This window comes from Hoplias malabaricus, chromosome 7, assembly GCF_029633855.1.
Source record: "Hoplias malabaricus isolate fHopMal1 chromosome 7, fHopMal1.hap1, whole genome shotgun sequence".
In the NCBI taxonomy this organism is placed as follows: Eukaryota; Metazoa; Chordata; class Actinopteri; order Characiformes; family Erythrinidae; genus Hoplias; species Hoplias malabaricus.
Genome location: NC_089806.1, coordinates 15,850,540 through 15,875,602, shown reverse-complemented (window position 1 = coordinate 15,875,602; position 25,063 = coordinate 15,850,540). Strand labels below are relative to the sequence as shown.

Here is a 25,063-nt window from a genome sequence, read left to right as displayed (position 1 = left end):
CATCCAACATCCCACATAATAACACTTGGTAAGCAAGTTCCACGCAAAGGGTCACATACAGTGGCTGTGACCTGAATCAGAACGTTCAGCCATTTCTTTTATTTAACTGCTAAATATGTGACATATGACAATCTAGTTTTTGTGGGGTGAGATTCAACCAGCCATTCAGATTTAACTCCACTTACTTAAGTAAGCAAGTATTTTAATTATCGTGTGATCAAATCTACCATTATCTACCACACAGTGAATGATGTCTTACCTCTGAAATGTTAGACACTGGCTCCAGCTGCACGTCTGTGGAGCTCATTATTTCTACAGAGGTGGTGTCTAAGATCTCCACAGCAACACTAATAAGGAGGCGGGCTCTGAAGGAAACGCCCTCCCCTAGTCCCTCATTGAGGTCCTGGTGTTCATCCATCAGGGTGTAGTTCCGTGTGGAGCCATACATGTTGACCCAGGCTGGCCCCAGAGTGGGCAAGAACCCTTAGCACAGAGATGTCAGATCAATTTACAGAGGTTCCAGTTCTTGTGGAGATTAAAAAGAAAAATTGTTTTTGTACATATGAAAAGACAGCTCTTTATACCTTTGTCTCCATCATTGGAAATCTTGCGTAAGTCAATGAAATGAGTTCCTATGGCAACATCATTGACCTTGTCAGAGTCTCGAATTTGGACTTTTATGCGTTTGCAGAGGGGCGGGAACATTTCCGTGAAGATGATCTGCTCATTCCAAATGGGCTCATAGCTGCTCTTCTGAACTGATGTCTTCCCCTGTTTACACAAGAGGTGGTTCACAGTTTAATAGAAAAGGGAAATGACTCTGAGGCAATTAGCAACTGCACCATGGAAGTGTAATGCATTGTAAATGGGACATAAGGGGTAATTAGCATAGAGAACAATAGAAAGTTAGCTGCAAGGAATCTATTAACACAGCATGAAGTATCACTGCACTGAGCTGTCTTACTTTCTGGCCTGCAAACTGCACTTGAACATAGGGGTCTACGAGGTCCCTGTTCTCTCCAATGAAAGCTTTTTTCACGTTGGCCATGATGCTGGTGTTCATTTTAGGAAGGCCCTCTGCTCTGTAGATCTTCACATAGAAGCGAGCCCACTGCCTCTCTGATGGAACACCCTCAGGCAACAGAAGATTGCTAAAGACAGCCAAAGGAAACAATTGGTGGCATGCATGAAGATGAAAGCAGTTTCCTTGTTTTATGGGCGTATAAAAATTATGGTGATGTTCACCCCATATTAAGTGGAGAGCTGATTACACTGAAGTTATGTAATACTGAGTATACTTCATTCATTGAGTCAGAGACTTACATAATATCTGATATAACACCAAATGACACTTACAGTTAAATAAGATTATATATATAAGCCTTGATCTTTCTTACCCTTCAATGTCATCTTCATCTGTTTCATTAGCTTTATGTGGAGTCTTGATGTTGTCACCTTTCCCCACTACTGCTATGTCACATTTGATGTAGCCTTTGCATCCTGCCGTGATGTCATCAGGGTCAGAGAGCATGGCCCATTTGTGGTAAAACTGATGCTCTGTAACAAAATGTGATAGTAATAGGATACATTTTAAGGATTTAATATTTCTTATTGTGTGTTATTATATGAAATCATTTTTAATACCTTGTCTAATTCACAAAGCACTGCTTAACAATAGTTCTGACATAAGGTTTCAGTCTATATTACACAAGGGAAGCACCTTGAAGGCGCTCTACATTGAAATAATTGCTAATAGTTTTTGTTGTTTTTTTAGATTTACCAGTATAAACCTCAGTAGACACATATCAGTAAAAAATGTATAATTGCTTTGCTTCATGGTTTTTTAATCTCCACCACTGTATACAGTGTGAGAAGAAGTATGTTCACATAAACCATGGGGAACAAAAGAGGGTAAATAGTACATATTTGTTTTAGCAAAACAGAAAACCGTGCACATAGTAATATCCATGGTTGCTTACCTGGTTGTGTGTAGACTGTTCCTACGTCGAGTTTAAAGGTCCCAACCAGCGTGCCACTCCGCAGCAGATTTTTAGAATGAATCACCTGCAAGAGGAACAGATCTCATGCAATAAATAGATGAACTGAAATGCTTCTGTGAGACATTTGCAAGCTGACAACATACATATGTATGCTTCCAGATTTGCTGTCAACTGTTGCTTGAGAGTACTTTACTCATGTCATGTTTTTATAATAAATGTTTACTCACAGACAGCTTCAGAATCTTGTCAAACATAACATCTGGTGGAACATGGAAGTCGAAGACAAAGTACTAGGGAAATAATAAATACAGAGCATTTTAAAATGACTGAAGACCTGTACAGAATGAAACATCTATCAGTGATTAGCTTCGGAATAAAACAAGAACATTTCTATCCCTCAATTGTAGACTGAACGTTTATGCTAATAAAATTCATTAGCACTAAGTAATGAATATATGAATACAATTGAGCAGTGCCAATTTAGAACAGTTCTTGACAGAACAGACAAAGTTGTCCTCATGAGACATCAACTAAAAGCCCAGCCTCTAGTGATTCTCTTTATTGTGTGCCTGTAAGAGAGCTGGAGCTGTGCAGGGGCTTAACAGAAATCTCAGAAGAAATTAAAAGAGAAGAACACACAAAATAATGCAAAGTACAAAATAACAGAACAAAGACCCAAGAAACTGCGTTCAGTAAGAAAACGTAAATGAAAGGAGTCTCAAATCTAGCCAGGGAAAACTGAGGTACTTGCTTTACTTTCACTGACAGGGCCTTCTCCATTTTTAATCAGCTGCTGAAGCTGACAGGGCTATGCTGGGGAGACATTTACCAAGCTAGTTAGATTCCTTTTTTTTATTATTCTTGCCCATCTTCAGTACTGTTAGAGACCTAACCCATCAGCATATCCACTACAGGCATTTCTCAAGTGCCTAATTTGGAGCAATGTAAGTTGCATTAATGATGAACCACAGTTCACAGGGGCTCTTATCTATATTACAAAAAGTCAGAATAGCGTACTTTTATATTAGAGCACAGCACACCACTATTGCCTTCATTACAATTGAATGAAAAATACTGCAGTACAGATGAACAAAAAGCTTCCTTTGGTGCAATTTTTTTGAATAACCATTTTTTAATTTCTCAAGGTCCTTTCAGTGCATGGTTTATACTCCACAATACTTTTAAAGACTAAATGCATTGTGTTGCATTCTTTTATTTTTTTGTAACCACTTCATCTTTGTCTTCACTATGGGTCTGTAGCCTACCCAGAATCATTGGACACAATATGCATTCATTAATTAATTCATTCATTCATCGCTTTATCCTGTTCAGGATCTTTTGGGTCCGGAGCCCATCCAGAACCACTGGGTGCAAGGAAAGAACACACTTTGTATGGGGCGCCAGTCCATTACAGGGCACCACACACTCAAAGAAATCAGCAGTTCCGGACAGTCGATCCACACTTGTTTTTAGACTGTGGAAAGAAAACTAAGCACCCAGAATAAACCCAAAGAGACACAGGGGGAACACACCAAATGCCACCTCAGGACACTTTCTTTGAGTGTCTTGTGGTCTCCCTGTGCCTGTGTGGGATTTCTCTGGGAAATCCGTTTCCTTCCACAACACAAAAACACACGTTTGAAGGTGAACTGGCATTCAATATTGTCCATAGTTGTGAGTATGTGAGTGAATATGTGAGGTTGTGATATCCTATATAAGAACTATATATATATACAATACAATGTATTTTCCTAAGGACAGGAATTTTCATGGCAGAAAATACAATTAAAACATATTGTTGGTTGCTCACCTCATTATAGTAAGGACAGTTTGTTGACTCTTTCATTGAGGTGTATTTCTTCTCTTCTCCAATCTCCACACACACCACAGGATCCATATTCAAGCCCACCAGCTGGCGAGCCTCTATCACTGTGACACTAATCTGCAAGGCAAATCTCATTTTTAATGATAGGAAACATTAAAGCCTCTATTTCCCCAGAACTGCAGGATTGAACACATTTTGATCTACTTATCAACCTGGTAATTGGATGTGTTAAGAATTCATTAATAGTTCATTAATGGATAGGACAATAGCTACCTTATATATTCTCTATAACGAAGGACAAACTCAGTGTCTGTCAATTCATAGCTCCTCTGTCTCTCTAGGTTTGACTAGTTTATGCATTAGCTCTTGTTGATAGCAAAAGAAAAACAGAATTGAATTGAGAAAGTAATGAAAATAATCTTTGCAGGAAGCAAAAGGGAAAGACTGTGGTTGAAAAATGTTCCTTGTCATTATGTAAAATTACATTATTAACTGGGTCATTGACTGAAGAACTTAATTTATTCCATTTTTCTTTCATGATTTTACTCGCTCCTTCTTAGTCAGAAAGAGGCAGAGTGACTAAAAACATCCACAAACCTCATTAAAAAAAAACAACTAAACACTAGCTGGAAAAACATGGCTCCAAAAGAAAACAAAGCATTCGTGCTTATGACTGCATTAAATTATACTCCAAGTGAGCAAAGAGGAGCCTTTGGTTTACAGTGCAACCAATACCAGATCATTTGTTGAGAGGAAATAAATTCATGAAAGCTGTGAGCAATGTTAAAATGCACTTCTGCAGCTGCATCAAAATGGATTTTCTTCTGAGGTTATAGAGCACTGAAGACCTGCAAAGCACAATTACACTGGAATCATCAAAGAATTGGGTTTAATGTTGTGTCTCAGGGCCCATGAGAGAGGTTTGTGTGAATATCAAAGTTAACACAGGAAGCTAAATGTTGTCATATCCTGCACATGACTCAATATGCACATTTTTGTGACTGAAATGTGACATACAAAAAAGCTGGAAACTCAAAAAATCAGACAACCTCTATTAGTTATGAAGTTCCAGTGCTGATTGGTGCATTTTTCAGCCCCTGTATCTATAAGGTTTAGAGTTAATATCCAGTTGTGTGTGTAACTGGACTCTGTTCTATATTCTTTGCTTCTCTTTATACCTGATAATCCACAGGCCTTCCTGCACCAGGCTCCATCTTAATGTCAGGCTTTGATCTGAAAAACATGGAAGAAGGTTGAAGTAAACTTTTTCAGTTGAACAAGCAATATAAAGTTTAGAAAGCCTATGCAGAAGCTACACAGACCTACTACAACATGACCACAAAAACCAGTTTTCCAGTTGAGGTAAATCTTTTATTTATTTATTTAATACATAATCTAGGTCTGGATAACTAGTCCTTTGTGTCTTTGGACATTTTTGGACATGTATTAAATCCATATTTCTTCTGAAATCAAGAGGTTTAATAAGGAATAAACAACATGCTGGAACATTGCTATAGGGATTTTATTGCATTTAGCCATAAAAGGATTAGTGAAGAAGAAGTTCAGATGTAGGATGCCTCTGCACATGTGACACCAATATGTCCTAAAGGTATATAAAAATACGGAAAAAGGGAATATACAACACCACAGCAGAAAATACAGTTCCACACAACATAGAGGGGCTTCACTGCACCATCACTAGGCCTTTTATCAGGAAAATATTTTTGTTTGGAAGTTGCATGTAAACAAAGAGTGAAGAATGACAAAAACCGAATTGACAAGTTATAAGAGGTATCTGGATATTTTGGGCACTGAAGATCAGAACTGAGCTTTAAGAATGAATACTGACCTCTTATTGGAGACATTAGTGGTCACTGCTGTGACAGAGGCCAGAGAAATGGTATCAGGATCATGACCACCCCCTAGACGCATGGCTTTACGATCAAGATCCTCCGTTTCCAAGATGGCAGGATCGTCTTGATGCAAAGACAGAATTACGTAGGAGTGAGGAAGAGAAGTTTTAAGAAGACTGAAAAGTTTTAATGCCTCATTACCACAATACATTGACATTCTCCATTGCACAAGAAAACACAGAGCAGGTGGTCTGCCAGATCTTTTAACTCATTATTTCCCCTGCTGAGGTGCTTCAATAATTTCTTTATAATTCCCAGCTCAGTCTTCTTCTGCCTGTAAAACTAGAACAGAGTTCTGTTTCTATGCCTCTGCTTTGAGCACAGTTGATACAGTAGAAACTGCTGACATAATTTTCTCTCTGTTTAGCTGATGGCAAAAAAGTCAAAGTTTATGCTTTAGGGGATGCTGTATGAGGAGTGCTCTGGCTTTTTTTTTCTTTGCTTTCCTTTGTAACACTTGGGGTAAACTAAAGAGAAAACATTTCTCAGCTTCTTGGAATAGATTCTTACATTTCAACTCTAAATAATGTTATTTACCTCCTTTCTTGTGGTCTTCTTTGGAACTGCGTACCTTTCCGAGCTTCATGGCTGAAAACACCCCCTTTCCTGCTCTGAAATTCAACAACAAGATAAAACAATTATGGCAACATCTGCATTAAAATATGTTTCCTTTCTGCTGCCTCTGCTACTGTGAGATGTTGACAAAGTGTGAATTCAGTCCATCATTTAACATGCAGAGACTGTATAGTAGTCCATGTACATTCAATATTCTCTGCCCATGTCTCAGTTACCAGTGATTAATCCTGTGCAAGGAAATAGAGACTGTGTGCATTAATATTATACCGTGGATGATAAATACAGTCTTTGCACAAAAGCCACAACAGATAAATAATTTAAAACATTTAATTACCACCTTCATCTATAAGTTTATTTACACACTGTGAAAAGCTTGAAGATCCCTAGGTTTTCAGACTGACAACTCTGGGAATAAAGCCAAAGCTCATGCATTTCATCCCCTTGTTTTAATGTCAGCACTTATCAGCACTCAGAGATGTCTAATGTGTATCTTTGTGTTTCAGTACATGTTTATAAAAAGCTTGGAAAAGAAGTCTCTAAAACTCTTATATGCTCTTTATACTTAAGAGGTCTCACATAACTGTGAGAACATAACTGTTGTGGACAATTCTATGCAATTGTCAGAGTCCACACTTTCATTCACACCCATCAGCCAACAGATTAAAACCTTGGACAGGTAACTTCAATAACATAGATTGTCTTGAAACAATGTCACTTGTGAAGGGGTGGATATATCAGGCAGCAAGTGAAGAGTTAGTTGTTTTGGAAGCTGGAAAGATGTGCCATTGTAAAAATCTGAGCAACTTTTACTAAGGTCAGATTGTGATAGTCATGATGTTTTGGTCAGAGCATCTCCAAAATGGCAGACCTTGTGGAGAGTGCCCATTTTACAGTGGTTAGTAACTACCAAATGTGTTATTTTTTTCCCACATGGACTATCCCCTTGATTATAGTACGGGAACAACACTGTATCTAATATTCTTAATAATATTTTACAAAATAGTTAACAACTTGTACCCAACACTTGACTGGAAATACATGAATGAAAGTTGGTCACTGACTCTTACACAGTATTGCATTTTTTCCCATTTATTTGAGTGTTCACCAAAAATGAACATGTAGTCTAAATCATGTTTAATCAATTTTAAAGTATAAGTGATGTTCAGTACTCCATGATGGAAAGTTTTCAGAGATGTTTATCATCCTGCTGAGATGGGCATTTCACCAGAGAAAAACCTAGTTACAATAGAAGCTCCGGTATCTGGTAACACTGCACTGATATTATCCTGATCGGATATCAGCATCACTACAAAAGGTTGATGATGTCACAGCCTGGCTCGACAAATAAGAGCTCTTAATAATTTAACAACAGAAGTACGATTGGCCAATTAGCTGTGGATATGGATACGTGTCAAAGAAGAGATGAAAGCGATCTAGAAAGCTTTGTTTCTTTATTGTCTTTTTAAAAATGTCTTATGGGCAAAAATGCCAGCTAGTTGCTTAAAAAGCCCAAATCAATGGACAGCCTCACCATTTTATATCTAAGAGACAGAACCAAGTTAAAATTGAAAAAAAAGCTCTCAGTTCCAGAGGGTAATTAAGAAAAGTAAGAGGTGAAAAGTAGGGGAGCCATTGTGCCACTGGAATATTAAAGACAGTGTGTGAAAACTCATCCTTCCAGACAAACCACTAAATGTCATTTAGTCTTGTGAGTGAGCAAATTGATATTGTCAGGGCTCAGGCAGGTGCACTCTAACTCTAACTCTTTTCTTTAGATATTGAAATACATATATTACATATAATCATATTGAAAAACAAACATTCAATGCTTTAGATTGCACATCAAGTAAAAAAAAACACTTGAAATGAAACATCTTTCTTAAATGTGCATTTAAGTAATGTACAATCATTTCATCAATGCAAAAACCATGCTGCCATAAGACCAAATTACTTTTACCATCAAGACCCAAATAACTTTTACTTTTAAGGCACTATAAGTATTTCAGCCAAACACAAGTGGGAACAGGGGTGCTAAAATTAATAAACCAATTGATTGGTAGAACGATACATACCATAAACACTGGATATTCTTTAATTCCAAGGAAGTCCAAAGTGACCAATAACAATAAAATAAGTGCCACTAAATAAGGTTGTCCCTAGCAGCTCACAAGCTTATGTCCATTTCCACTGACAAAATCCAACTAAAGTCACAGGGGCAGAGCCACTTCTGAGAATAAGAGGGGGGTCACCATAATCAGGGAACCTGAGACAGCACAAACACACGTGCACACACATATACACACATACACAAAGTCAATTAAGATACACGGTCTAATTAAAAAACTTTAACTTCCAGTTTAAATCAGTAATAACATTTGATGAAAGTTGTGTGCCGTGGGCAAAGTCAGATGCACTAGCCTACACCACAAAAAATAAAGAACATGCTCTGCACATAAAACTAATTTCCCAAATGTCTGTCGACAAACACAGACCAGCGAAGTAAGACCCTGTATCACACTCTAGCCGGAGAAGGACAGTGTAATTAGATGGGGATGATGTTGAAATACAACACTGGCTTGTTGATTTTTAGAGCATGAGGAGATCAGCTTTGTTTAATTATGTTCCATCCTCCACCTTGGTGAAGTAAGTTGCACAATAGGAAATAAACAAACAGTTCCATGACAGTGAATTACATCTGAATCAAAAGATATTATTAAAATCATAAAAATTTTCCTTACTTTTGCAAATTTAAAGAGAAAGTAAAATATTAACTTGAACTGTAACTTTTTCACCAAAATCATTTTGGAGCAATTTTCAATTTGTTAATTCATCAGGAAACACTCACACAATAAAAAGAGCAAGTAGAGTTTTTAAATGGAGAACTAAATGATATCATACAGCACTGTGTGTACACTGGAGACCACACTTCATTTAATTAATATTCTATCACAATAGTCATTAAGTCTACATTATGAGTTTATTAAATTAACATTTGTTTTGTAATTCACTGATCTTCCTTTAAGTCACCCTTCCTTTTTGAAGGCAAGTTCCATAATGCATAAACTCCTCAGAAACCTGCCCTAAAATTGAATCCCACTTGACTTCCACTTGTGGGCAATCACAGTTCTCTCTGGTTGTTAACATTGCAAAGCTAAGCGTCTTTTAAGGTGGAACGTTAAGGTGGAGACTGTTGTGTGTACATAGCGACCTGGAGGTTGTGGGTTCGAGTCCCACTCCGGCTGACTGTCTGTGAGGAGTTTGCTATGTTCTGCCCGTGTCCTCCAGGTGCTCTGATTTCCTCCCATGGTTCAAAAACATGCGTTTGTAGGTGGATTGTCGACTCAGAAGTGTGTGAGTGTGAGTGTGTGTGTCGCACTGTCAAGGACTGGCGCCCCATCCAAGGTGTGATCCTGCCTTGTGCCCAGTGACTCCGGGTAGGCTCCGGTCCCACCACGACCCTGAACTGGATAAGCAGTACATAAGTCTATATACCCACCTAAGGAGCAATTGTGAGCAATATACTCATTTTTGGTTCATGCGGTTTAATGTTTGGAGTTCTCTCTGTTGTCTAAAATACTCTAGATGCCTCTGCCATGAGCAGAGAGAGAGAGACAAAGCCTAGCATACCGGACCAAGCCAGTTTCATAAACACATCAGACTGGTTTTGATCACACAAACAGGCTGAAGAGTTGGCAAATGGCGAGGAAATATCTTCTGAATGTTTATTACAATCTTGAACTGTGCCTTTAAAGGCCATTCTGACTGGGAAGGCTGGTCTTTAAATTGTTTATATACATGCACAACCATAAGCACAATATATGTGATGTATACTGCAGCATGCTCATATTCATCTGTCACTGTCTGTTTTCTATCGGCTTTCCTATTTCTTTTTACAGCAGTTTATGTGATAAAGCGTATGCGTGTTAATGTGCAGGTAGTCTTTTTTTGCTGGACTCCCACAGTTCTTCAATAAATCTATCTGGAACAGTCTTTCAGCAGCGTGAAACTGTCACACTGCCTGACAATGTTGTCACACAGCACAAAGCCTGCATCTCAGATTGCTCAGTGGTTTAATCCGCTAGCTGTACGGTGGAATACCCAACACTGACCTGCAGACATTTGTTGCAGGAATTAGAAGCTCACAGAGGGAGCAACACGTAGAACCTGACAGAACCCTTTAAAGTGTGCAAGGAGTCCAAGACAAAACATTGGACACATATATCATTACAGAATTTTACTTATTTACTCTTTTCACATTTCATATTAATAGTCTTTCCATCTGCTTTGAAATACCATATGGCCAAGTAGATACCCTCTCACCCAATGTTCTTTTAAATCCAGGATAAGCAATAAAGTGTTCCATTTAAGAGCTATATATCTCTATAAACCATGCCTGACATTGGGTGTGGTGACCCCAGATTTTTATGTGAATGCTTTAGCTAAAACAATTCCATTGCCAATGCTTTTCTATGGTGAATATGTGTGAATAGTTGAACACCAGTGAAAGTAATGCATACATCTTAAAGTAGCACCCATTTTCAAACCTTTAGACATATGGTGTATCTTTACACATTATTGGTATGCAATCAGATTCTTGAGGTGCCTCCTGATGCTTTAAGGCACCTCCCAATACTTTAAGTTTCACAGATGCTGAGACATTTTCACTGCTTTAAGCTTTTGAAACTAAATTATACACAGACGTTAACTTCCCTAATTCCAATCATTCTCAGCATTGCAGTGACACTGAGGTTTTTCAAAACTCCTGATCCAAATATAACAGCACAACGAATGTGCAATGGTCCGCCACAGCTATATCAGTGTCACTGCAGTGCTGAGAATGATCACCAACCTAATCATTAATGTTCATTGATTGTCCTGACCATTAAAGAAGAGGGTGAAAAGGGGCTAACAACACAAGCAGAACAACAGATAGACTTTAGTCTGTAATTGTAGAACTACAAAAACCTATGGTAAGTGAAGCTGGCAAAGTGGGCGTAGAAACAAAATATTTTAATGTTAAAAAATATTTAATGTTTTGGTAACTCAACAAGATGGTGCAGGAATAATGCCAGTTAATGGCAGAGCTGAAGTTAGAAATAGCAGATTAAAAAATTAACCTCACAAGCTCTTAGTGTCCTCCTCCAAACATGTTAAGTCATCTAATGGTGTTGCAGTAACAGCAATTAAAAAATGACTAGTCTAGCCAAGGGCTTAAATTTCTACCTTCTACATTCATTAACTCCATTCCATTTTTTTTTAAACAAGCATGCACAAAAGAACAAAGGAGAATTATAAACAATAAGAATTCACATTTTTAATGATACTGCTGTGAGGATATAATTTGTGACTGCTTCGCTTAATGACACAAAAAAGAGAGTCTCATTTTCACACTTTTGTTTAATAAAGTCTCTGGAAGGGGCAGCATGCTTAAATGCATAAATGTGAAGGGTCGAGACAAGTCAACTATGTTCAGACGTGTGAGGATGACAAGAAAAGGAGTGTAATTAAAGCTTCAGCTGCTCAGAGAAAAAATGCATACTCATTAAAGCTGTGGTCTCAGTTTAACCACAAATTTACAGTACAATATACATTTTTTCTTTCTTAATGAGTTTTTAAATATAATTTATACATTGCTTAAGAAATACACCACCTGACATATGGAGTGTAGAAAATGGCAGAAAGATTCGCTGTGCTCCTTGACTTTAATGTTTTCAGGAATACGATAATACTATAATACATACTTTGTTTCACTGTTGAACATTAAGCTAAGCAGCACAAAACTATTACCTTCCCTAAGCTTTTGACTAAATGATGTCATGTGAACACTGAGTAATGGATTCTGCTAATGTTTATATTTCTGTGTGATGAACTAAATGTATCATTGACTAGTTTCAGACTAGAGTCATTAATGGCAGGCAAAATATAACAGATTTATTATATATTTATCTGAATCTCTAATGCAATGTTGCTTACTCATAGACCTGGATGGTCACAGCACTACTGAGGAGAGCCATGTTGCACAGTATTCTTGATTCATAGCAAAGGCTTAACTGACCTGTTTAAATGTAAATACAAATATCAGCCAATTTCTATTTTCATTAGCACTGCTTGCTTGTCCAGTCTTAGCAGTGGAGACAGACTGTTTTACAGCATGAACACACAAACTAAAAGATGTTGCCAAATAAACAAAAGAAATGCTGTAGTTATTGCTTTATTTGAATAAAGGGCATTAAACTGTGTTAAAAAAAAAGTAGCATATATACTTCTTCGCCTTGTGCCCAATGATTCCAGGTAGGCTCTGGACCCACCACGACCCTGAACTGGATTATCGGTTACAGATAATGAATGAATGAATGAATATACTTCTTCATTGCAGGTGCTCAAGTATTATTACCTTATCACTTATATTAGGTTAATACTTTTATATTTTGTTTTCTATGCCCATGGTAGACAATGCAAAAGCAGCAGCACTTCAGTTCTCCAAGATAGAAAAAGCAAAAATGCAGTGTATTCAACTAAAAAAACTCCCCTGCACCAGCCCTGAAATACACACAGAGTACACTTTCCTCTTCGTTGTGTATCTCATATTGAAATGTGTGTTTGGGCGTTAATGAAACAAGGTAGAGATCTGTAAGTAGATATATTTTCTGATTATAAACAAACCAAGAGGGGGCCATGGAAAGGTGATGGATTAATAATGAATGTCTGTAAAGCTGTTTTACTCAAGAGACCTGTTGAATGGGCTAAGCCTCACTGGCCAGCTGGATTGAATAAGCAGCATATCACCTCTGCCCTGAAGGGACATGACGAGCAGCCAAGTCCACAGTACTTCTCTCTAGATTCTGTTACACAATGTTCTATCTGTATCACTGTCACTCATGTGAATACTGTGCCCTCGTGCTTCCTGAAGAACAACATCTCTAAACTGACCCAAGGACATGAGTTCATTGAGTTGTGTGTGTAGGGATTTTTCACAAATACATAAAATATGTTTTGGTCAAAACTAATCACAAAAATCGGTTTTGTGATTAGCAACAATAAAATGTCAACTACTTTGTAATTGCATTTCCACTTACACTACCTCAGCAGACACTTGGAGACAACCTCTCAGATTCCAAATAAATATTCTGTAATACATGACAAAACAAAACAAAACAAACCAACAAAAAAATAAAAGAACTTGTTGGAAAAATGTCTATAAGCTTGTGTGTGTGCATTGTACATTTTGGCTATGGAATGTACAACATGCTAATGGGACAAAGGTTGCCACTTGGGACATACTACAATCACACAGTCAGCTTTGTCATGTCATAAACAATTACAAAAAGGTGTGAACAAAGGGACGCAGATTGTACTTGCATTAACAAATAACCCATACATGGCTATCCCACCTTCCTGACACTGGTCATTAGACATTGGTAATATCTGCATATAATGCAATGCAATTACTTTATCAAGCTCAGTTTTCCCTGATATGGACTCTATGATCAATAATGAATTTGAATTCAGAAAGGCTGATGATAAACATGGTTTATTCGGTTCAGAAAATTGTATTATTCAATCAAAATAACAAACAGGGGTATTAGAAGCTAGTCCTGAAAACACAGCTAATTTTACCATAGCCTCTGATCCTCTTACATTCCTTTAAGCTGCTATTACATCAAGATTTGCAGGCTGAATAAATTATCACAGTGCAAATCATAATTATCATCTTTGAGCTATCAGCCTTCATGAACCTAGATGTCATTCCTCAAACTTAACACACAGCATGTCAAATAATTGTATCTCAGGCAGCTCAGAAGGTCAGTTCTGCTTCTCCCAGCATTAATCTGTCCCTGATGTCCATATCTATCAGACTCTCCCTTCTAACATATCAATTTATTGTCACCTGCATATTTCAAAGAAATGAGGAAAATGAATCACATTACAGTAACTTGACACTGGTGCATACTCGGCTACAGTGCAATTCCTTCCAGAAGACAATAGAGCTACCTTGGGCTTCCAAAGTTATAATGGAAGAAACTGTGCATTAGTGATTTTATAAAAAATGGACTATATGTATCCACTCAGAAAATATCAGTAATAAGAATCTCATTAAAACTTTGTAGTTATCTGTACAGCTGGGGAGTAAAAAAACAACACAAAGCCAAGGGGCTGCCACGTTTCAATTTCCTGTTCATAATGAAGAGATCAAGTTCTAAGAGATAAAACAGATGACTGACCATGTTAATTTAAACTCAGCTTAAACTTCTTAACCCCAACCAACAGATATAAAATTTGCACTGTATGATAAGACTTCACACATGAAAGGATATTTTGGAAATGGACATGACTGCCAAACCCAGAAGCAGCCGTGGGGCTGTGGGGGAATATCAAAGGCTTTTCGTGAGAGGTTTTGTGACAGGTCTGATTTTTCAAACACAGCATTAACAATGGAAAACATGAATGTGCAAATCAACATCAACCACAACAAAAAGTAAAACATTAAACAGGCTTCATGTCTCATTCTCATTCTATTGTGGTGATGAATAAAGCTACAAATGTAGAATTTGCAGCGGGTGGGCAACTACAAGCACTATACCAACATTGTGTTAGTTGCTGCTAATATCACATAGGGCTTCTACTGGAAATGAGTGGAATAGCATTACTCCAGATGCATTAATATTTTACATGAACACTATGTGATGGCACAGCGGCACAGCAGGTAGTGTCACAGTCACAAAGCTCCTGGGACCTGGAGATTGTGGGTTCAAGTCTCGCTCCGGGTGACTGTCTGTGAGTTTGGAATTTGGTGTGTTCTCCCTGTGTCCACATGGGTTTCCTCCGGGTGCTCCAGTTTCCTTCCATGGTCCAAAAACACACATTGGTATGTGGATTGGCGACTCAAATGTGTCCATAGGTGTGTGTGTGTGTGTTTGTTGCCCTGTGAAGGACTGGCGCCCCCTCCAGGGTGTGTCCCTGCCTAATGATTCTGTGTTCCTGTGTCCAGTGATTCTGGGTAGGACACACCACGACCCTGAACCGGACAAGCAGTTACAGACAATGAATGAATGAATGAACACTGTGTATAAAGTAACATTTTTTTAACATTATATAATGTCCATGAGACTGGAATATCTCATGCAGCTTTAGACATTTGTTAATAGTGTGGGCTTCCATATTCACCGACTACTTCTGTGTAAAGGTTTGATTTCAGGTTTCCAGCTCATGTTCAGTTCCACAGAGAATTCTGAAGACCAAGTTTCCCTCTGTTTTTTCCTGTGTGGGCAGATAAACCTTTGCATGGCCACTGCCAACCCTGTGCCCCCTTAGCTAACCCTTTAGTGATGATTAACATTTCCTTGGAAAATAAGGAAAACAAGCTTAACTCCTGTTTTTAGGAGATAAAATATTGGATGAAGCATGGTTTCCTCCAACCAAACAACTTGTGTGCAAATGGTTATATTAGTGGACTTGGGACTATAAGGTTGTTGCTTGGATCACCTCAACAAGCAGGAAATTGGGGGCAGGGGAGTAAAGAACAGCACTGACTCCTCCTTCAACATCCATGGCTCCAACTGCTCCTCAGCTTGCTGTGCTCTGGGTGTGTTCCCTATGTTTGTGTGCATGTGTTTGGAGGCACAGTTTTATCACAACAATCTGGATGTCAGGTTCCGCATTCATTCAACTTTGAGGCTCATGTGTAAGATATATCTCAATGTGTAGCTTGTTAATAGAGGCTGCTAGGGAAATATAACTTAAAATATAATGTGTAATATATAAAATATATTGAGAAATGGGAGCTTTTTGTATTTCTGTTCCTACTTTGCAGGGTTTCATTTGGCTGCTCTGTTACAGAGAGTGAAATTTTGGGCACCCGTTCAGCCCAGGTGAATATCAGAAGAACACCAACCTATAACTGTTTCTAAGAGAAAATACATACATAGCAACATGATTTTAGCCAATCAGCATCTTCGAAACTGACTCGTCTGGGCACTTGGAATATCGCCCCAAAGAGAGTCAGTTTAATATAAACTAATATTTGAGCACATTAGAGCTGTAATTTATGATCATTTTATAACTATTAATCTGCTGATTTTGTTTAAAATCAATTAAAAATGACTGATGTTTAGAGAGATTTGGTGTCCTGCCGTATGTGTTAAATTTTATTGGGATGATTGATAACGTGACATAAACTTCCTCACCAAGAATATTTTTTCAGCAGCCGCCACTGTATATCACCTAAGAATATTTCCAAATACTGTCTGATACAGAAAAGCTTGTCAATATTGCAGGCCAAGATGCTAATGAGGGTACAGAAGAATGATCACATCATTTCATTTCTGTATTCTCTTGACTGCCTTCCTGTTTCGTACAAACTGACTAATCATATTCCCCTGTTAAAATGTCAGTGTATTCATGAAGATATATAGCTTCCATGAAAAAACAAAAATTGTCAATCCAACTGTAATTTAAGGTCCAAAACACACCTCAAATGTCTCAGAACAAAACTGCATTATCAAGATTTTAAATGTTTGTTTTAGGTGCCCCTCTGCTTTAGCACTCCCGGACTACATTAAAAATCAACAAAAAATATTTACCTTATTTTTAAAAAAGCATTTTCTGACAGTTTATGGTGTTCTACTTTTCTCCTAAATATAAAATTGTTTATTTACTTCTGTTGCACTTTGTAGAAAATGTATTATGTAAATTAATTATCATTGTTATATTATTAATACGTTTAACAGTTTATACAGTAGATGTGCATTATAAAACTGATAAAACTACATCACATTTAAAATAGTCATTAAGATATTTTATGTGACCCCAAAAAGAGTAATATAAATGTAGAGTCGCACAGCTGGAAATATGATGAATGATCTGTTGATCTGAAATCAAACTCAATCCTTGCTATAGTCTAGGAATACTGAGTATTACCATAGTTTAAATTGCTGTTGTGTAAAGCAATAAATCACAATGATGCTGCGACGGGACGGTGCAGTTTGCAGAGGCAGCTGAACACAGACAGGGATGGATCTGGAGAGCATGCTGCTGCTCTATAGGGGGTATGGAGAGTGGAGAGAGGGGAGGGAGAGAGAAAAATAGAGGGAGAGGTGGAGGGAGCAGAAGAAAAGAGGGGGTTCTAGTCATCAAAGAGAAGGCAGGCAATTACTACAGCCCAGAAACCCTGTTAAGTCCCACAGGATTCCTCCACTACAGCTTCACTTAGGCATGAGCACACGCACACACACACACACACACACACACACACGCACACACACACACACACAAGCTCAAATGCAACCACAGACACACAGAGTAGTCTCCTTAATAGCACATAAACATACATACATGATAATATAAACCCCAGCGCATACAAAAGCACATAGGCACACACACACACGCACACACACACACACACACACAAACACACACACACCAGTTCCTTTAATAGCAATATCCATTAAGCACCAGATGCTCATTGTTCACTGTTAGAAAAAAAAACAATCTTTCATTTGATGGGGACTTTCTTTCAAGAAATCTACAGAGATTTATGTCTTTAACTCTGCTGCAGACCAAGTACAATTAATGGCATTCCCTAAAGGACCTGGCCTCTTTCAGCAGGTTAATGCTCCTTGTCACACTGCAAAAATGTGCAGTGATGATTTGAGGAACATGACAAAGTGTTGAAGGTAGACTGGACATTCCCCAGATCTCAGCAGATCAAGCATCTGTGGGATTTGGGACACTGAGTGTCCAAACCTGCTTCTAATGTCTGTTCCATATACTACAGGAAAGCTTCAGTCTTGTGGAGTCTATGTCTTGACGGATCAAACGGTACTGGTGGTACAAGGGAGATTTACAGAATATTCATCAGGTGGTAATATTGTTTAGGCTGTTTGGTCTAGAACTACTGTATTCTTATGCCCTGTTTGATTACAGAATGCTCCCTCTAAGAGAGAATCAGTTCCTTCATGTAGCAAAATATCCCTGTAATCTTTTATGTTATAAAGATAAGATTTAGTTTTTGGACAACCTGGGCTTTACAGAAGCACATACAGTCATAATTCTTAATTATCATAGCAATCATGAAGTAAGTTATGCTTACAGAGCTCATGAATGGAGGCATGGAGCATTGAGGAAGTTTGAACATTTTGGATGACACCTCTTATGATTGGCTGTGGCAACAGGAGTATTTTAGCACAACATATGAACAGCAAACGGCAAACAGCTAGTCTTTCATATCTAAAATGGGAAGACAACTGCTGGACTCACGCTGCTCCCCCATTAGTGTCAAGGAGCCCTAAGAAATGCACTAAATTCACGCATACTCTGATTATAACTGACAAGTCTCTGTAGAGCTCCTTTACCTCACATTGATGTCAAGTAAGGTGTATATATATATATATATATTCTCTTTGTGTTACATGTATTAAAGTTTCTCTTAATCATGTGCTGAAAATCAGGTGGTTTTGTTGTTTTATGCTAGCCATGAATTCTGTAGTTATCCTGCATTGATGGTGTTTTTCCTGAAAACACACACATACGCATTTTAAAGCACCCATAGTGTGATTGCTATCTACATCAGCTCAGTCACAGTCTGCTGCTTCTTCGTAACCAGGGCAACTCCAGCATTTAATATAGGTTACATAAGCTTAGTATAACACAGCATCACTCTGACTTAAGACTCAGGTAGACTGCAGACCAAGAGACAGTCCACAGAACCCCACCAATCACTGTACTGTGCCACACAATATGAAGATGATTCTCATTCACACATAGTGAAATACTGATGAGGTCAAATATCTGAACAAGTAGTGGTCACATGTTCATTCAAAATTTCTACCTTTTTAATTATTAATGTATATTGTTCCATTGGAGAACCCTGATCAAATTACATGTTTGTTGATTTTCTAAGTGACAATAAGTACACCTCTAAAGAGAATATATATTTTAATGACTGGGTATATTTTGTCAAAAGAACACATTCATAAAACTGTATGTTAAGGCACATATGAAAGTTTTATTTTCTCTCTCAATGTCCCTGTGCAGACAAATGTCATATTTACGTTAAATATGTTTATTTGCTTTCAATTTATGAACAACATATTTTAATGAACTAGGGCTGTCCAAACATTTGCATATAACTCTGTAATAATATCACATCTTTTTATTCCACCTACTGCATATGGTCTCCTCCCCTCCTTTCTCTGCAGTGTTTTACAATACGTATGAAACTAAGTTACTTCATGTCTGTGAATCATCTAAAAGCTTAATTTTTATCATTAATTGGAACTCTGAAGTCAACATGAACCCGATAAGATGGAGATCTGAATAATGGGAAGTGGCAGCATAATTAGAAACACCTCCTCAACTCACTGGGGAAAGGTAGGCTGCTGAGAGTAGATATACAGGGTGAACGAGAGTGTTACTGTGGGATAGAGAATAGGATGAGATATGCAGATGGTGAACTAAAAAGACAGGAGAAAATGCTGGATGAATCACCAGGAAATGAAAAATGAACAACATAAAAATTCCTAATGTGAAAAAGACACAAAGCAAAGAGAAATGGTCTCCTAGAAGGAACTGTTTAAACAATTGAATTATCTTATAATAACAGTTTACAGCGTCCTGTCTGGAGGGAGCCAGCAGTAATTTAACTAAATCTGATGTAATTTGGCAAATTCATTCCCTCTCTCTCTATCATTCTCTCTCATTGATCTAGTTTTAAAAGAAGTATGAACAACAAGGAAAGATTGATGAGTTTAAAATTCATTTATCCATTTATTAAATGCCAGTCCATCAAAGGGTGGAAAATAAAATTCTTACAATACAATTAAAAATGAACGATGTGACTTTTACCAGTCATGAATTTGTTGTGTTTAATTTTATTTTGTAGACATTATATTCCTACGCACTAAAATTATTGTTATTTTCACTGCCTTTAATTACCAACAAAAACACAGTCCAACTTGAATCAAAGTTAAACTGAAGTCTAATGTAGTAGTGATAGTTGTGACCAACATTTGTGGGTAAGGCAAGGAAAAATTAATTGAAGTGGCACTGAGGGTCTCTGAAGGAATTTAAGTCCAGAACAAATTCTAACAAATGCAAAGGCTAGAAAGGACTGAGGCATTTAAGTATAAACTTCAGCATGGCTTGTGCTAAACAGATTGCTGTTTGCTGATGGAAAACTCAAACAAGCTCCATTCATGAGAACACACACTGTTTCTGTAGCTCAGTGTTGTAACAGACTGGAACAGATTAGGAGTGAGTAACATGCTGTACCAATATGGTAGTTATGATGGATCCGCACATCTGCAGCGACCAGCAGGCTTAGTGAAAATCAATACCACATCCCACACACTATTCAGCAGGAAACCACCCCCTAATTCTCACTTCTGAATATTAGTCAAGCAGTAGCCATTACTCAGCAAAATCTCACACAAACAAAAGCAGCTTTTTCAATAAGACTACATAAGACTTTTTTCTTTTCACAAGTCAAGGATCCTCCTTAGTGTTACACATTCTGTAGTGCTGACTTGCTTATGGAGTAAAAGTCGCAGTGGTGTTGAAGATCACAGTACTAATATATATTATATAACTGGCTTTATCATTATCTTTATCGACATGGGCATCACTCTTTGTATATTATCCTCAACATGGTTCTCATAGTCTAAATGAATGTTTCTGTGAAACAGGTAGTGAAATGGCTGTTTTAATAGCTCAATAATCAATGCTCTGCCCATAAATCCATTCTGTAGTTACAGATGTTAAGCTAGACAAGCTTACATCAACATTAGCAGATAAAAACATGGTGGAAAATTCAATCATTGCCTCTTGTTTTGATTAACTACAATAAAATTAGTAGTAGTAGGAGTAGTAGAATATTTCAGTCCGTACTAACAATTTTCCACAATAGAATAAACATATTGAGATTGTTAATTAACAATAAGGCATTCAATTAATTAATTCATTCATTCATTATCTGTAACCGCTTATCCAGTTCAGGGTCGCGGTGGGTCCAGAGCCTACCTGGAATCAGTGGGCGCAAGGCAGGGATACACCCTGGAGGGGGCACCAGTCCTTCACAGGACAACACAGACACACACATTCACTCACACTTACAAGTCACCAATCCACCTACCAACGTGTGTTTTTGGACTGTGGGAGAAAACCGGAGCACCCGGAGGAAACCCACGCGGACAGGGGGAGAACACACCAACACCTCACAGACAGTCACCCAGAGCGGGAATCGAACCCACAACCTCCAGGCCCCTGGAACTGTGTGACTGCGACACTACCTGCTGCGCCACCATGCCGCCCGCATTAACTTAATAATTAATAAAACAAAAAACAAGCCATCATATAAACTGAAAAAGTGTAGGCTGAAGCTTTAGCTTAGTTCTGCTGACCCTTTATTGTAGTCATATTCTCACAGACAGCCCTGTCAAAACCAATGACAAAAGCAAAAATTAAAGACTCCAAATGTTTCATATGCAAGGTATCATACTTCAGTTTTATATTTATTTACCACCTTATTTTTAAACTTTTTTTTTTGGAACATGGACTACACATTTTTAATTTCTTGTCAAAACTATTCCATATATTTTACAGATATACGTGCATCAATTCTGGTTTGATGAACATATATATATATTCCTCCAAATGCAGCACCTAACAAAGTAGTTCAGTAGCAGTACATTTTAAACAAGAAACTTTAGACAAAACAAGATCGTGTGATTTGTTTTCATTAGGTTGAAATGTCAATATTATTTGAAGCTTGTCCAACCTAGCAGCAGTTGCCAAGAAACGACTGATTTGTGTGTATGGCATGGATAGATCACCTGAATATGTTCCAGCTGAAATGAGCTCTGCCCTAATAATGCTGTGGGAATAACAGTCATAAAAATAATGGTGGGTGAAGTACACACTCACTTCTTGAATGTAGGGATGCCGTGGCTGGATTTTCCTGGCGGTGTTCCTGAGCTGCGGCTGTGCGAGGACAGAAGACTCTCCGTCTCAAACTGGAACATTCCATCACGATCATCAGGAACGTCTAGGAATTCTCCATCACTCCAGACCCGTACACTGCCATCCATCGCCTGGTACCTGATCTCAATGGAGATGCTTGTCTATAAGAAAAGATATCACATTTACTCCTTAAGTTCTAGATTTATTACTCAGTCATTCATTGTAAGACTTATCATCTAGTAATATGAAAATATGTATTATTCTGTATCTACTGTACGTAGAGAAAAGAGTGAAGAACTAATGTCCGGAGGCACCAGTAGGTCCCTAGCATTCTACTAACACACTAAGCTGCACCTGATGCTGTATCATCACACCTTAATATGTCTTATGAATATGTCTTAATATATTGATGAAATCAATCATTCGGGTGTTACAGGGTTGGTTTTTGTCCTGTGTGCTTTAATCCGCCATGTCCTGTAGCCAAGCACCACACCTGTCAGCTTTTAGGGATCATGTGACCTAGCTCACAGGTGTTTCTTGTCATGTTAGCCCTTATAAGCCCTGTGTTTGTATCCCTTGGTGTCATTTATTTATTTTTTATTTTTTTTGCATTGTTTCCTGTGTCTGTGTAATGGCAGTCTTAATCTATCCATTGTCTCTTATTGTTTTGTGTTAGTTTTTCGTTCACATTTATGGCTAATTAAACCCATGCACATCTCACATCTCAGCCTCTTTACCTCTACGATAGCTCAAACACACACACACACAAGTCACAAATAAAAACTGGACACACTGATGTGCCACAAAAGTGTAATTGTAAGATGTGTAATGCAGGAAAATTTCTATGAGAATTATTCTCCATTGAAATGTTTATAATCAGTTATTTCTTGTTTATCTCATCATCCTGAATCCTCCAGCAGCAGGGATGCTATAGAGTATATGATCCCTGGGTGGAGTGATTAGTCTAAGGTGTTGTTTTGGCACGTGAGGCATGACAGGCTGAACCCTTCTGCTGGCATCAGTTACCGCATCTGCTCATGTTTACAAACTCCTTAGCAGTGGAACAAGGAAACGTTTAGCCTCTGTCCAACCTGGCCCTGTAACGCCCAGCCTATCCTCCCCAGGGAGAGAGAAGCAGAATACACATGGAACTGGAGAGCTAAAGCTGCCTTAGTATTGAGGCTACAACACAGCAACTAAGAATACAGCATTTTGTTGTTTTGTTTGTAGAGTTTAAAGTGTTTATTTGTATAAACCAAGTTTGGAATTTTAATAACTATACAGATATTTTTGTAGCAAATGAAATGTTATGTGTGGTTTTTATGTGCTAAGTGTGATTGGGTCTGCTAGCCAAAGAGATAATAATATCAATAATAATAATAATAATACATTAGATTTATATAGCGCCTTTCTAATACCCAAGCTCGCTTTACACAAAGAGTAGAGGATTGGAAAAAAAACCCTGATGCCTGAAACCCCACAGAGATATTTGACAGAAACGTCATAGAAATCTAAAATTGTTTATCTTTGTTTTGTTAGGGGTGTCTGCATTGTGCTGTTCTCTCACGTTTCTCTTAGCCACACCCCCGCCCGCACATGTGGGCTGTTAGGCTACCATGTGACTGCAGCTCACAGGTGTATGCTTTTAGTTCTTATTATTTAAGCTAAGTGTAGTCTAACGTTGCGGTAAATATTCAGTAGGCAGAGGGAGAGAGAGGAGAAAGCCGGTGGTACATTAAATATTACGTCCACATCCTGATGAGTCTTAATTTGGAAGGTGGATGAATATTTGCAAGTCGAAACTAGAGGAGATAATAGTGTAAATGAGAACATAACATGAGTGTGACAAGAGAGAGGTGAGTGTTAGAAGCTGACTGGGAGTGCCAGTGACAGAGAAAGAGATACACAGAAGGTGAAAGTTAGCTGGCAGCATATTGCAAACTGCTATTTTGCCAGGTAAATGGGAGGTATAGTTCTGTGTTGCAAGAGGAATCAAGGGGAATAACTGACCAGGCTTTATTTGTCTTTACAGAACCTGTAAGGCAGATATAGGGACTACATGCTGGAGTTGACTAAAGAAAATCAGAGAGTCTTCCAGATGAAGTGAAACAACTGTCTGCAAGCAATATTCTGCATGCAAATAAGCCAAAGCTCATTCCTTTTGTTCTCATTTGGAAAACAGACAAATCATGGAAATCATGCATACTCTAGATTGGAATAACCAAGAAGAGGGTAAAATTATGACAGAGTGACAGAGATTTTGGAGAAATGTGCAACTTTGCCCTCTCCCTACATACTTTACTATTCAGCAGTCATTTTTCTGACCTTCATAAAAAATAAGATGGAAAAATCTGCTGCGGAAGAATCTGCTAAATACAATAAGGATCCGAGATGCTCACAGATGCTCTTTCTTTTCAATGCAGATATCTACTCAGCACTTGCTGAGAGAGATGAGGCAGAGAGCATAAATATTTAGAATAAAACAGCTCTAAGATTATAATTAGTTCAAAAATCAAATTAAAAGAATGCTGCAAAGCAATGCAGAAAAAAACTGAGTTTGGAAATGCGGAATCCTGACATAACATGACATAAGTCATAACAGAAGAGAAGACTGAACGGACAACGGCAAACGGTCAAAAGCTTATGTATGCTTGAGGTTGAGGGACAATAGAAAGATGAAGGACTGTCCAAAAGAACAAAATAGCTTTTCATGTAACCTGAAAATCAGAAATCAAGGAATGAAAAAATTATTAACAGGCAAAGAGGATCAGGGTGTAATGGAAAGCACAAAACAG

The 25,063-nt window shown here is 38.0% G+C and overlaps 1 protein-coding gene across 2 annotated transcripts in view; it reads right to left on the bottom strand.

Annotated features, from left to right (window-relative positions):
- Nucleotides 1-25,063, bottom strand: part of otofa (otoferlin a) — an 84,856-nt gene that overhangs the window by 28,160 nt on the left and 31,633 nt on the right. For both annotated transcript variants that reach the window (XM_066676820.1, XM_066676821.1), the window contains exons 5-15: nt 22,233-22,429; nt 6,276-6,349; nt 5,675-5,801; nt 5,004-5,058; nt 3,811-3,942; nt 2,228-2,290; nt 1,980-2,064; nt 1,398-1,557; nt 965-1,151; nt 585-771; nt 260-483 (exon numbers count right to left, since the gene is read on the bottom strand). In XM_066676820.1, coding sequence (XP_066532917.1) covers nt 260-483; nt 585-771; nt 965-1,151; nt 1,398-1,557; nt 1,980-2,064; nt 2,228-2,290; nt 3,811-3,942; nt 5,004-5,058; nt 5,675-5,801; nt 6,276-6,349; nt 22,233-22,429 — 1,491 coding nt within the window. The remainder of the gene's footprint in view (nt 1-259; nt 484-584; nt 772-964; nt 1,152-1,397; nt 1,558-1,979; nt 2,065-2,227; nt 2,291-3,810; nt 3,943-5,003; nt 5,059-5,674; nt 5,802-6,275; nt 6,350-22,232; nt 22,430-25,063) is intronic.